Below are 14641 nucleotides of genomic sequence, written 5' to 3'. Positions count from 1 at the left end.
ATTCATCCTGTGGCCAGTGACATCTACATATGTAGTATTGAACTAAATATGTATATGTAATTATATACATATGATTTAGAATGCTTCCTCTTAAACTACAAATATGTATGCATTTTTCAAACATATTCCACATAATGGGGAAGAGAAATCATAACTCTTTTTTTAATTCTTTATATCAATTATGACATATATATATATACACACACATATATATATACATGTAAATAAGGGATGAAATACAAATTATATACAATACAATTTCACGATTAACAAATATTTTTATCTCCTTTTTTCTAGTAACATTGACCGTGAACGAACGAGTTTGTGCTTATAGGCATCAGGTACGAGAGCATTTAAGGCCATATGTGTTATTGCTGCAGTGAAACCCCAAACACGGTGTTTCCCTCCTAAATAAACCGGTAAAGTGTAGTTTTCACGGAACTGAGTAAACCGACACACTGAAAGATCGCAGAGATTTTTTAAGCTGAGAAAAAAAGCTTCTTCTACTTCGTTTACATTAATTTGAAGCTTTTCTGGATCAACTTCACCGATATAGCCGAAAACTGGCAACACCATAACGTTCTTTTTATCAATCATGTTACCGGAGACCCAAACGTCGATTTTCTCCCTTGGAATCTTAAGTTCTTCCCATGTTTCACGTAATGCAGTTTCTTCCAGGCTATGATCCTCTTTGTCGTGCATTCCACCAGGAAATGAGACTTGTCCACGATTCGAAGATAATTTGGTTGATCTTAAGGTATATAAGAAACCAAGTTCTCCTTTGTGCATGCATAATGGCACTAAAACAGCGGCCTGAGGAATCGCATTACCATCTACCTGTGGTACTCTACTGGCCTTGAACTTCTCGATAAAAGATTTCCGATTTTTCTCACTAAGCACAACTTCTGGTTTCAAATATTCCAGCTTGATCGCATTTAAGCCTTGTTGGGTTTCCGTCGACTTTTTTGTAAAGAAGAAACATTTTTTTAGTGCGATATTACGATGACAATCAATGGTATCGAAGCGCGGACATTTTAGTCGTTTTCGTACATTACATGCTAAAAGAGGCTGATTAAACATATCTTTGAAATGTTAATAATTCAACAGCAGTGACATTTCTTTTCAAATGCTAAAAATAAAGCCAAAGAAACGAATAAAAAATTTCGTATATTCAATGTTAATACATTTTGCTTTCGCCACTATTATTTGAAAATAAATGAACCAATATTCGCGAAAGAAGCGCCATCTGGTATACAAAGAATGAAGCAAGGGAATATATGACAACTTTCACGTGAAAAAAAAAATACTTACAAAACAACGCTGTAAACAGCGTAAAGAAAAGGAATAGAGTTTCATTGATGCAAGTTATATCCCAGAAATACTTTCTACGTTACGTATGATGAGAGATCAGAAATTGTGAGAAAGAAATACGGTCTACTTAAAACGTAGCTAGCCTTGATGCTCAATTTATCAAGAATCTCTTGCAATATGCCTACCATTACGATGATTTTATGCACAGCTACTAGATGTCCGATCAATCGGATTTAAACGATCTCTTTTTTAAATATGGTAATCGATGTACCGATCATATGTAATGTTAGTCTCCTAACTCGTGTTTATATCATCTTATCTTATTTTTGTACAGTTTGTTATTATTACGTATTCTGTTTTAAACATTTCATACACTTACTAATCGAAGGATGTCTTCTGTAATAATTATTAAACAGATTTTTAATCGCTTGCAAAACCCATCATTCCTAGGTATTTAATGGCAATTAAAATATTTACTGAATCATGCATATATATGTGTTTTTTACTCGTCATTTAATTCTCATTAAATTTCTTAAAATCACAAAAAACAGGAAGAACCTAAATATTACCTTTCACAATTGATATGATATTATGTATTACGAAAGACCGATGCAAAGAATGATGCTGAACGTCCGGTTGCTGTCCAAATTAACGTTTCCCTGAATATATGTACATACATGGCTAAGGAATAATCTATTATTTGTCACGAAATGCACATATTCTGGATTCGAAAATCTCGAAGATGTTCTTTCACAGTATATTGCAATATAGGTTCTAATTCAATTTTTAGTGGTTAGTTTACCAATTATTGTCAATTTTCAAAATGTAAAATCAATTTATCATATATTATTCCAATCATGTTAATATAAAAATTTGATTTTTAGGCTTCAACTTTCACAACACATTGCGAATGCATTGTGCATGTTAATTTATTATTTAACCGTGACCTAGATCACAACGTACAAACAATGTGCAAAGTGAATCTTGAAAGCATTTCTCGTTTCTACGAAAATTCTAATGTTCTTACGTTTCGAGATTTTTATCTTGTTGCGACGAATAAATCCATAGTAACGATTGAAAGAGTCTTTGCCCCAAGGCTAGAATACATTCGAATTGATTTAGGTGGTAATACGTCGAAATACGAGCAAGTAATGTATTATAAATCGATTTATGAGGAATGGTAAACTTCTAGAAACCAATTCCGATATTTCATTTCAGCTCTACAACAATTACGCAACAAATAGATGTGTCATAATATTACATATGTATATTGATACAAAATTTAATTACGTACGAACGATGATAGCAGATAGTAATAATGGTAATAACAAGTGCTACAATGTTTTTCAATTTGTTAATTTTGTATATTTGTATAGAAAAAAAGTGAAGATCAATCGATTTTAATGTTTATTTACGTAAACTAGTTGTTAGCCGGAATTAATTTGTATTAATTTGTACATAATAACTATGAATATCACTGATAATTTGTAGTAAAATTAGATAACGTACATTCAGGTGTTAAGCATTTTATACTATATAGAATTTGAGGAACTGACATTTACAGATTAACGATTATATGTAGTTATTAATCAAAGGTCACTTAATTATGATCTTTATTCGTGACTATAGTTATGACCTTTCTCTATCAATAAGTTCAGGGATCAAAAAATAAATCGCTTAGTTTTCTATATTTCGTATGATTTTGCAGTTTAAGAATATGTATCGTATTTCGAGTAAACATTCCTGAGAAATTGAAGCGGGAGCCGAACAACACCGAGAATAGCCGAACGGCCCTGGATCATTCGATGCGTTTAGGATTGTGATTACCAATGTCGCCATCATGCTGCGTCTTTGCGTGCTGCGTGCCACTGATAGAGCGCAGTTCTAGTCGCGTCGTTCGTTCAGCGAAACGTGATCGTTCGCCGCCTATGTATCTTTGTAGACTGTTTCCGACAGCAACATAAAATGTACCAATATGAATAATACAGGCAATAAGCAATCGTAACAAAACTACGTGTTGACGTTAAAATACAGTTTAAAGTAATCGTTCGATATCGACTGTGTTCGTAAGCGAGTTATGTATTGGTTTTACGTGTTTTACCGAGGCCACCGTCGAACTTTGACAGACGCTAGCATGTCACGTCTAAACGTGATAATCTTTGTGCTAGGTGCTTGGAATCTTATTAACGCAGTAAGTTAATTAATCACAAAATTACGACGTTACGAGCATCGTACAAATAATTCATCGTCTATACCACACCCTGGTGTCGTAAAACAACTCGCATTCGTGACGTCATCTCGGCCTATCCTCGTGAAAATTTACCGTTGATATCGTCGCCGCGGCTGTTGCATTTGTCCAAAGAAGTCCATTAAATTTAATTATACCTTTGCCTTATCCATTAAGGGGACATTAACTGATGTCACTTGATCTTTATTTGCCGTGATGAGATCAATGCAGATCTTTTTAACTGCTCTTATTAAAATCAATGTTACTGTTTAAAAGAATTCACAAAATTTTCTTTCGAGATTAACGTCATACTTTTTGTTTACATAAATTTTTTACAAAATATTTGTATGCTTCGAAAAAAGTTATTTAAGACCTCAAATTGTATAAATATATTTTCTGATAAAAAATAATTTCTCGAAAAATGAATCATGAGTTGAAACGAGGTAATAGTTTATTTTTGTTATCATTTGTTACAATAAAAGATATGATAAGTAAATAAGAAATAATAATTTGTAAATGCAGGAGAGTAGATAAACAGATACTTTATTTCTTTAACAATGTAATGTAATTAGGACGATTAATTTATAACATATAATAACTTTATACTTAATGTTAGTCCTATCTCTTATCAAATGATTGCACTATGAAAGAATTTCAATGTCTTTATGCATGATCTCATATTGCTTTCATGGCAGTGATTCATTACTTGTTAATATTGTATAGTTAACAGAATAATTTAAATTCAATAAAAATTAAATTGAATTGAAAAATTTAAGTAATTTAAATTGATATGTTTTTGATTAATATTTTTGTTTTAACCATCAAGAAATTAGAAATACATTTTGAAGCAATATTTAAAATGTATTTTAAAATGTATTTTGTTAAAAGGAAAGTTGTTTAATATTTGTCAATAGGTATCTGCAACACAAGATGGTCAGTGTATTTGGTATGGAGAATGTTACGCAGACATATATATGCACAAAAAGAATTGCCCTTATACAGGACCACCTAAGTTATTGGATAATGAAGGTCAAAAACTATTGGCTAAAAACTGTCCTCATTTAATGATTGATTCTGGAAATGGGATTAATACCTGCTGCGATACAAATCAGTTAAAAACAATGGATCAAAATATTAAGCTAGCATCCAATTTTTTAAACAGATGTCCTAGCTGTTTGGATAATTTAGTAAAGCATTTCTGTGAATTTACTTGTAGCCCAGTACAAAGCAAGTTTATCAACGTTACAGAAATACAAACAGAGAAAAGTAATTTGATTATTTAGCAATGTTTCCGTAAATATAAAGTCACTGTAACATGCATTAAATAATAATATATAATTTTTTTTTAGATGTAAAATATGTCAATGGCATAGATATATATATAACAAATAAGTATTTGGAAGGTACATTTAATTCTTGTAACAAAGTATCAGTACCTAGCACTGGACAATTAGCAATGGATTTAATGTGTGGCATATGGGGAGCTAGTAGATGTACCACATTAAAATGGTTCCATTATATGGGTGATGCAGCAAACAATCAATATGTACCATTTCAAATTACATATAAAAATACTGATGAACCTGTAGGTTCATTTATTCCTGTAGACCCTAAAATTACTCCTTGTAATAAAGCATTAAATGTAAGTATTTGTAAGAGTTAATTAGCTATAAATAAATTGAGCTTAATTGGTTTTCATATTATATCTATATGATATATGATGTATACTATACATATACATATTAATTAAATTATGGAGTTAGTATAAATCAAGCTACAAACATGAACATTTTTTAAAGAATTTCTAATTTGACTTTTTCTCTGAATTAATGAAATTTATTGAATATGTCCTATATGTGTAGAAAAATACTCCAGCATGCAGTTGTGTAGACTGCGAAGCTAGTTGCCCAGTACCACCATCACCACCTCCCTTACCAACACCTTTCACCATTTTTGGCTATGATGGCTATGCTGTAATGATGATCATTACTTTTGTGTGTGGTTCAGCTCTTTTCATCTTATCCATTGTATGCTTCAATAATAGAAAACAAATTGGTAAGGAACTTCATTTATTGTTTAAAGATATTTATTCAGAAAAAAAAAAACACCTCATTCTTTTCATATTTGTGAAGGAAATTGGTAAATTTATTGTATTATGGAAATTGCAGTGTGAAATGCATCTTTTATCCCTCAAACTCTGTACTATATTTTATTCAATAATAGTTTACACAGTACTGTTTTTACCTTGCATTAGTGACTAATTTTGTATGTAATTGTCACTTACATTGTTTTAAAGAGAACAAGTACACTTCAGTTCAAATTATCTTAATATTTAATCCATATCATTGACCTTTCTTCCTTAATACAGGATTATTTTTATTGCTGTGTTTCTTCTGTATTATCTTATTCTTTGGTTGTGGTTTAAGAATTTATTTTATAAATTTTGCACTATGCTTGGTTTCATGAACATTTGTTTTTTATTTTTTCCCTTGATTAATAATTTATAATTGTGGAGGAGCATATATATATGACAATTGAAACAATATTAAAAATAACATCAAAACATTTTGACAGTCATTATTTCATTAACAGATGCTTATATTACAATGAACAGTAGATATAAAAATATCAACTATTTTTATTATTAATTTCTCATGACAAATATGGTATCATGAATAAATAAGATAATTGTATGAAATTGAAAAGATTTGATTTAGAATCATCAGTTGTATGTATGGTGTGCGTATATGTATAGTTGCACGAGGTGAGGAAGTAGGAAGGCAGGTGGGTAGACGCCTAGCCGCAGGGTTACACCACCCAGGAGATGGTGCTCGTATTGCTCTCGCCGCAGACCAAGAAGACAGCCCACTTCAATCTAAACGTTCCAGTACGTTCCTATCAAGTGTATCTTCAATATGTGGACTTGTGCTTGATTCTTAATTTCTTTTTCATTACTGTATATCGTTCTGTTGTTATGGTATTATGCTTGGTTATCATCCTCATAATTTGTGCTTCGTCATTTTCCTGAGTAAAGAACTTTCCCTTTATTTCTTACTTATGTATTGTTACTGTGTATTGTCATCATTAAAGTATTTCCAAATTTCTCCATATTAATGTTTCTCAAAATGTATGCAGTATGTTGTGGGAACATATTCTAAAATTAGTGAACAGAATAAGTAAATCAGTTTATTAAATATTTATTATATCACTGTTGTAAACATTGCATAACATTTCGATTCAAAGCATATATGGTATTTACTAGGAACTTTTATACTTCCATAATTAATATTCATTTTATTAACATACGGAATAAGTTAAATTTAAAATGTTTTTATATTTTTGCATTTATTTAATGTTCTACATTCTTTAATAGAAATATTCAAAATATTATGGTTGCCTGCAATATATTTGATATCTAAAATTTTAAGTTGCTGAATTGAACCAATTATTGTTTGTTTGCTCTTTTCTATTTTTATATTAATTATTTCTACTTTATATTGTTTTGGTACAAAATTTATATGTTATTTCAACATTTTCGTTACAACATTTTTATTCTGTACAACTGAATGAATAGTTTGCTTAATGTATCTGTTTACAGCACACTATTTACAATTTATTTCACTTACTGCAGCACTTTCTGGACATATACATTACAATATGCTCTTTTCCGTAACGCAAAAACTTTTATAGGTGTGATATCTGCAGATGATTTGCCGAGCGGATTCGACGATGAAGAACAATCAACATTCATCGAAAAATTAGGTGCAGGCACCGACAAACTGTTAGCAGAATTCTTTTGTTGGTGGGGTACAGGTATGTGATCATTTCATTACATAATGTTACAAAAGTATTATATTTCAATAACGGTCAAAAGTATTCAATTTCTTTCTTTAGCATGCGCGTCACGACCGTGGTTTGTCCTTTTCGTTGGTTTCTTATTTATCATTAGTTTGGGACATGGAATAAAATATATACATGTTACCACTGATCCAGTTGAATTATGGGCTGCTCCACAATCTCGATCACGAATTGAAAAAGAATATTTTGATCAACATTTTGAACCATTCTATAGAACTGAACAAATAATTATAACATCAATTGGTTTGCCGAACGTAAGTTTTGATCACTGGTAGAATAAAATTATTTTTTAGCAATATATAGAAGACGTACAGCTATATCAATTATTTTTAGATTGTACATAATACATCCAATGGTCCAGTTATCTTTGGTCCTGTATTTAATGATACCTTCCTCAAAACTGTCTACAAATTACAAGAAGAAATAAAGAAGATAACAACTCCAAATAATTTTACTTTAGCAAACATATGTTTTGCTCCATTAACCAGTCCGTTTACGGGACCGCCAACAGTATCACAATGTGTCATTCAAAGTATTTGGGGATATTGGCAAGACAGTGTAGAAGCTTTCGATTACACTACTGTAGATGATGATAATTTTACAGTAAATTATTTAGATCACTTCAGAGTTTGTTCGCAGTAAGCTAATTTGATTATAGAGCATCATACTAGTATTAAGATATATATCTCTTTGTTAACAATTTTTTATTATATTTTATATTCAGAAATGCATATAATCCTGAATGTCTGGCACCTTATGGTGGTCCTGTGGAACCAGCAATTGCAGTTGGGGGATTTTTATCACCAGGTCAAGATCTCCAGAATCCTTCATATGAGAAAGCCACAGCAGTAATTTTATCTATACTAGTAAATAATTATCATAATAAATCCAAGTTACATCCAGCAATGGAATGGGAAATGAGGTGACTAAATCACACAGAGTGAAAAAGAGTATTTAAGTATTTGTTCTTCATTATTTAAGTAAGTGATATTGTAATTTTAGTTACGTCAAATTTATGAAAAATTGGATAGCGACAAAGAAACCAGCATTTATGGATATTGCTTTTACCTCAGAGCGTTCAATAGAGGATGAATTGAATCGTGAATCTCAATCAGATGTTTTAACTATTCTTGTCTCATATATTATTATGTTTGCATATATTGCGATTTCTCTTGGGCAGATAAAAAATTGCAGTCGACTTTTGGTAAAAATAACAAAAGAAAATAGTTCAAAATCAGATATGGTATCGCATATTTATTTTATCGACATATATCTAACATTTACTTCTTTATTTTTAGATCGATTCTAAAATTACTCTTGGCCTTGGTGGTGTACTTTTGGTATTGGCCTCTGTTGTTTGTTCTGTTGGTTTATTTGGTTTTGTTGGCATTCCGGCTACGCTCATTATTATTGAAGTCATACCATTCCTTGTCCTGGCTGTTGGAGTAGACAATATTTTCATACTTGTCCAAACACATCAAAGGGAAAGCCGTCGTCCTAATGAATCAATACCTGAACATATCGGTCGTATTCTCGGTCAAGTGGGACCAAGCATGTTACTTACCAGTGTGTCAGAAAGTTGTTGTTTCTTCCTTGGTAAATATTGAAAAGATTCACATGTATTAAGTATGAACTAAGGAACGTCGAGTATAATATGCTGAGAATATTATGTTTCTTTAGGTGGATTATCTGATATGCCTGCCGTTAAAGCTTTTGCTCTATATGCCGGTATGGCATTATTGGTAGATTTTGTGCTACAAGTAACCTGTTTTGTTAGCTTATTAGCACTAGATACTGTTCGTCAAGCAGTATGTATTAATAAAATTGAACAGTACATATCCTATAACAAAAGTTTAATATAATTGATATTTTTATATATTTTTTAGAACAATAAACTTGATGTATGTTGTTTTATTCGTGGATCGAAGAAAGACGACGGGGAGGAAGTAGTAAACGGAATTTTGTATAAACTTTTCAAAGTTGTGTATGTTCCACTATTGTTGAAAAAATGGGTGCGTGCATTTGTTATGATAGTATTTTTTGGATGGATTTGTTCAAGCATTGCGGTTGTTCCGCACATTGAAATTGGTCTAGATCAGGAACTTTCTATGCCTGAAGATAGTTTTGTCTTGAAATATTTCAAAGTAAGTAATATAATATTTATACCAATGAAAAACACAGATACTTAAGAAATGGTTATAACATTTTTTTCTTTCCTTTTCAAGTTTTTAAATAGTTACTTATCTATTGGACCACCAATGTACTTTGTTGTAAAAGAAGGATTAAATTATTCTAACAAAGATATACAGAATCTTGTATGTGGCGGTCAATATTGTAATAACGATTCGGTATCGACTCAAATATTTATAGCATCAAAACAATCAAATAGGTAATTGTTACATTTATTATACAAATTATATTGTATCGAATCATAAAACAGACTTATTAAAATAACTGCTTATTTAGGACATACATAGCAAAACCTGCATCATCATGGCTAGATGATTATATCGACTGGTCTCAATTGTCGATGTGTTGCAAATATTTTGTTTCAAATGATTCTTTCTGTCCGCATACAGGTATACAATTAAATTTTCTTGTAATATATCACAATATTGGAAAGAAAACGAAAATATATATTTTATATTTTTAGGATCTAGTAAATATTGCTCTTCGTGTAATATCACCACAAATAATATTGGAAGACCTATACCAACAGACTTTGAACGATATGTATCATTTTTCTTGCAAGATAATCCTGATGAAATGTGCGCTAAAGCAGGTCATGCTGCTTATGGTCACGGTGTTAACTATGTTACTGACCTTGAAACAGGCCTGTCGAAAGTCGGGGCGTCCTATTTTATGGCTTACCATACTATATTAAAAACATCCGCCGATTATTACGAATCGATGAGAGCTGCAAGAGCTATATCAGCAAATATAACAGAGACGATTAATAACTATTTAAAAAGTATCGGTGACAGTTCAACCGTTGAGGTGTTTCCATACAGCATATTTTATGTTTTTTACGAGCAGTACTTAACAATGTGGCCGGACACGTTATATAGTATAGGGATATCCTTGATTGCTATCTTCGTGGTAACTTTCCTTTTGATGGGTTTGGACATATTTTCCTCTGTTATTGTTGTAATTACCATTATGATGATTGTCGTTAATATTGGTGGTTTAATGTATTGGTGGCACATAACATTAAATGCAGTATCCCTCGTTAATCTTGTTATGGTAAGCATATCGAGTTTCAGATTTTAAACATAGAATGTCATTAGGAAAGTAAACAATGTACTTCTTCTGCAGGCTGTTGGAATTGCCGTTGAATTTTGCAGTCATTTGGTACACTCCTTCTCAGTATCAGTAAAAACAACACGTGTTGAAAGGGTTGCTGATGCATTGACGAATATGGGAAGTTCAATTTTTAGCGGTATCACTCTTACAAAGTTTGGTGGAATTATAGTACTCGGTTTTGCTAGAAGTCAAATCTTTAAGGTAGGTCTTGATAATTACGTTTATATCCGTTGTCCTTATATATATTATTCCTGTTTTATAATAAAACCAAAGTTATTGTTGAAAAAATCTTCAGGTATTCTACTTCAGAATGTACCTGGGTATTGTGTTGTTTGGGGCTGCACATGGTCTAATATTCCTGCCAGTATTATTAAGTTACATTGGTAAGATTCATTTATTAGTTATGGTTTTATTACCATATTCTCGCATTAAAATCAAATTTCCATATAAATCAAATGAAATTCCTTAAAACACCAGTGCCACTTAACATAGTAAAAAATAAGTTTAATTTTCATATCCCTAGACATTAGGAAGTACAATCGACATACAAGAAGGTTGTGCTCTGCAGACAAAGTATATGGTCCCTTACATCTTTTTGCTTCACTATTAACATTTGTACATACTTGTTTTTGTTCGCATGCCAACTTAGACATTTGTCTTTAAGTATTGGCGACCTTCTAGTAATTTCTATTCGAAAGAACTAAAAAAAAAGTACAGTAAGAACTTAAGAGAGCTTTGGTCATGGCTTCTGGTGGTTCTAGGCACACCAATGAACAGAGAAAAGTTAGCAAATCACAAGAGAGCAATGCAAGGAAATCTGGACAACGTACAGGAGACTTCCTTGAATCATCGCGTAAGCAAACTCAATTCTCCTCCCACACCCACCACAAGCACACCTACGTTCAGAGTGCTTGAATATGAAAGATAGGTACGCAGGATACACATATATTTACACTTCCTTTCTGTATCATTACAATATTTCTATCTTTGTTCGACTTGATATTCAACACAGCTTTATGCAACACCCGGCTTTATTTCAAAATTAGTCTACATCTGTTTTTATAAAAACAGTATTTAGTTATGGTTACGTCAAACTAGTATTGTAAATATTTCTGACATATCGAATGGTATTTGGTGCACTTACTTAACAGATACTCGAAAGTGCAAATACTATAAACTTCTTTCTGAGATTTCTTTATTACGACGCAATCTGTGTATGTCGATGAGTGTGGGATGGGATATATATACCTATCGATTTCTACGAAAGTATACTGCTTTGTTAACGTAATTTTCCTTTCATTGTTTCAATAACTATAAATTAGTTGCAAAACTCCTCTTTTCTATTTCATGCGTTTCATGAATGCTCTTGTGGTATAATTGCCATTGCGTGTATTATAAAATCAAGTACATATCACAAATGCTATTGGTAATCTGATTTAATTACATAAATATAATTGGCGATGGAAGTAGTTGTTAGCTTTTTGATCGTGTTAAGTTATTTTGCAACGTTGAGTTAAAAGAGGGATATGGAAAGATGGAAAGATGTATTGCCACTGGTGAATAGATCTCATTTCTTCCTTCTTTTTAAACATATCATTATTTTTGTTCTCTTTTTCTGTTAAATATTATTTGTATTATAATTTATTTGTTTAACATGCTTTTAGTCAGCTACGATATATAATGGATATCGAAGTAAAGACTCAAGTTATGTCTATTTTTTATTATTATTTGCAGGCGTGATGTCACGCCGAGGGCGTAGAAAAGCCCATGAATGTGCCAGCAGGGCTAGAAACGAATCTAGGAGTCAAGTGTGTGGGCCTGACTCTCCTTTACTCCAAAATGACAACAATCAGTACCCAACCACTTCCTACGCCAGTGTGAACTCCATAGAGCAGTTACATCAAGTGACTTTTTAGCATTAATCGTTATCCGAATTAACTCATAAAACGACTTTTATACTTAGAGAGACTGAACATAATCTGTTTGTATAATACAAAATTATTTTTACTATATATGTAACATCAACAATTTTTTCCTTTTTTAAAGTTCAGTAGATTTGCGTCTGAATGGTGATCGAGAATCATGTAATCGATACGAACTATGAAGTTCATGTCTGGTATATTTCGTAACTAGGAAGAAAAATTTCGTATCTTGTTGTTACTATTAACATAATAAGATTGCGTTATATTTAAGATATTTAATTATAAAAGAACGTCTCATAATTTTACATCATTCTATTTCTAAAGCTTTAAGATTTATGGGTATAATATCTGAAATGGTGCAATTGATCAAATCAATTGGAAGTGTCAAGAAATAATGTAATATGATTTTAATTAATATTAATTTTATGTTTTCCGGTATTTTTTCAGTGGAAATGCGTAAATCTGTGTTGCTTGGCAAATGGTAAATGTACCTGCATTTTTATCATGCTTTATCTCTATTTGTGCATTTTGTCATTGCGAGGTAATATTGGTTTCCGATATAGGTGTCGTATAATGCAGGTTTCGAATAAACCAATTCGACGGTAAGATTTGTATATCATATCAAAAGGTTTAAGAAAACAGCGTATTCCTTTTAATGTCTTTTCGAATACTTTGCATAATATGACTCGAAATTTCATCTAAAAATATTAACCGTCCATAATTGAGATGAAATATCGAATATGTACAAATTTGAATTTCGTATTGTATAAATCTTTAGAGAATTATATATACATATATGTAAGCCGTAATTCTCAACGTAAGTAGAATTTAGGTTAACAGCTTAAAATTTGTGCGGCATCCATATCGGAGTACATTTTACCCTGATTTTCTTTCCATGATATATGTATAAGCGATAGTACTCGTTGTTTCTTATATATGGTTGATATTAGTAACAGTTTCCAGAAATATGTTTTTAGTTCAAACCAAGCATCCGGAAACTATTTCGTATTCCCTTTATTTTTTTTTTTTTATAACCGATAGATATTTTAGGCAAAGTTTTTTATTTGATTTTGTTTTGTCTGCAATCTTATTGAATATGGGTAATATTAAACAAGTCACAGCAAATATCTAAGTACTAAAAGGAAAAGGCAATGACAAATTATTATTTTTTACTATGCAGTAGTCACTTGGTTTTAGTAGGTTTCGTTCTTACAATTTGCCTAATTAATTCTAGGTAATTAAGACATTCGATAAATGAAAAAACAGGTAGTTAGCCTTATTACTAGAAGTTAAATGATATAGTCGTATTAGTGCTTAATTTCTTTTGCGTGCTTCATCGGTGTAAAGTGTCTCCTAAGAGTTGTATGTTTCTGCTCAATATCTGTAACAAATTTAAGCAGTATTGTTTTTTCATATGAGAAGTTGAACATAGAAAAATGTTCGGATAGCTTGATTGCATCGAAACGATATCAATGTCCTTTGTAAATGTGGATATTTCCTGTTGCGAGTTGAACTCGAACATGTTTTCTAAATTATTTGTATACGAATAACAATTTTTATACTGACAACAAAAGAATACGTAATGCAATGTTGCAAAAAATCTCGTTAGTTAAATAATAGATGATTCGTTGGCGATTGTTACGATATTATGCTATGTATATACACAGGTAAAATGATATTCTTTCATATAAATCTATGTTTGTAAATCCGGTTGAGTATTCCTTACACATCAAATTAGTATTCAAGCGGTTAAAGGCATGTCCTACATATATACATGGTTAACAAAAAAGAAGTACTATGACTGTTAAATAAAAGGTGCCATAATTTGGCAACAAGTACGTAAAATTATACTTGGGTTCATTCATATGTCAAAATGTCATAAACATATCATTGCAAAATGTTCAGTATTAAATTTTTGTGACGAGCAAAGCATGGCGATACTACCAAAGAGATGTCCGATCAACACGACGATACTGTGTTAACACGTAATATGAATAAAAATTTTTCTGTTTGTACAATG

The 14641-nt window shown here is 31.3% G+C and overlaps 2 protein-coding genes across 7 annotated transcripts; one reads left to right on the top strand and one right to left on the bottom strand.

The window, feature by feature from the left end:
* Positions 1 to 135: 135 nt before the first annotated feature.
* Positions 136 to 1558, bottom strand: LOC126864318 (mitochondrial coenzyme A diphosphatase NUDT8). The gene is made up of 2 exons (XM_050615585.1): positions 1312 to 1558; positions 136 to 960 (listed from the first exon to the last, which is right to left on the bottom strand). The coding sequence occupies exons 1-2, from the start codon at positions 1354 to 1356 to the stop codon at positions 280 to 282; spliced, it is 726 nt and encodes a 241-aa protein (XP_050471542.1). The 5' UTR covers positions 1357 to 1558; the 3' UTR covers positions 136 to 279.
* A 1573-nt stretch (positions 1559 to 3131) lies between these two features.
* On the top strand, positions 3132 to 14640 carry LOC126864261 (NPC intracellular cholesterol transporter 1). 6 transcript variants are annotated; one of them, XM_050615419.1, is made up of 20 exons: positions 3132 to 3502; positions 4453 to 4804; positions 4888 to 5180; positions 5401 to 5593; positions 6294 to 6425; positions 7229 to 7351; positions 7433 to 7650; positions 7730 to 8034; positions 8121 to 8318; positions 8399 to 8600; positions 8695 to 8992; positions 9077 to 9204; positions 9283 to 9540; positions 9622 to 9785; positions 9863 to 9975; positions 10050 to 10639; positions 10712 to 10900; positions 10995 to 11082; positions 11461 to 11552; positions 12434 to 12582. In XM_050615419.1, exons 1-20 carry the CDS (start codon positions 3389 to 3391, stop codon positions 12437 to 12439), a joined length of 4056 nt encoding a protein of 1351 aa, XP_050471376.1. In that variant the 5' UTR covers positions 3132 to 3388; the 3' UTR covers positions 12440 to 12582. The 6 variants fall into 6 exon arrangements, with proteins under 6 accessions (XP_050471376.1, XP_050471374.1, XP_050471375.1 ...); XM_050615417.1 differs by having other exon boundaries at positions 11461 to 11627; XM_050615418.1 differs by lacking the exon at positions 11461 to 11552 and having other exon boundaries at positions 7244 to 7351; positions 12434 to 14640.
* Position 14641: the final 1 nt, after the last annotated feature.

This window comes from Bombus huntii, chromosome 3 (genome assembly GCF_024542735.1).
Source record: "Bombus huntii isolate Logan2020A chromosome 3, iyBomHunt1.1, whole genome shotgun sequence".
Classification (NCBI taxonomy): domain Eukaryota; kingdom Metazoa; phylum Arthropoda; class Insecta; order Hymenoptera; family Apidae; genus Bombus; species Bombus huntii.
Note: the sequence above shows the minus strand (reverse complement) of the source record. Positions and strands in the feature narration are given on the sequence as shown.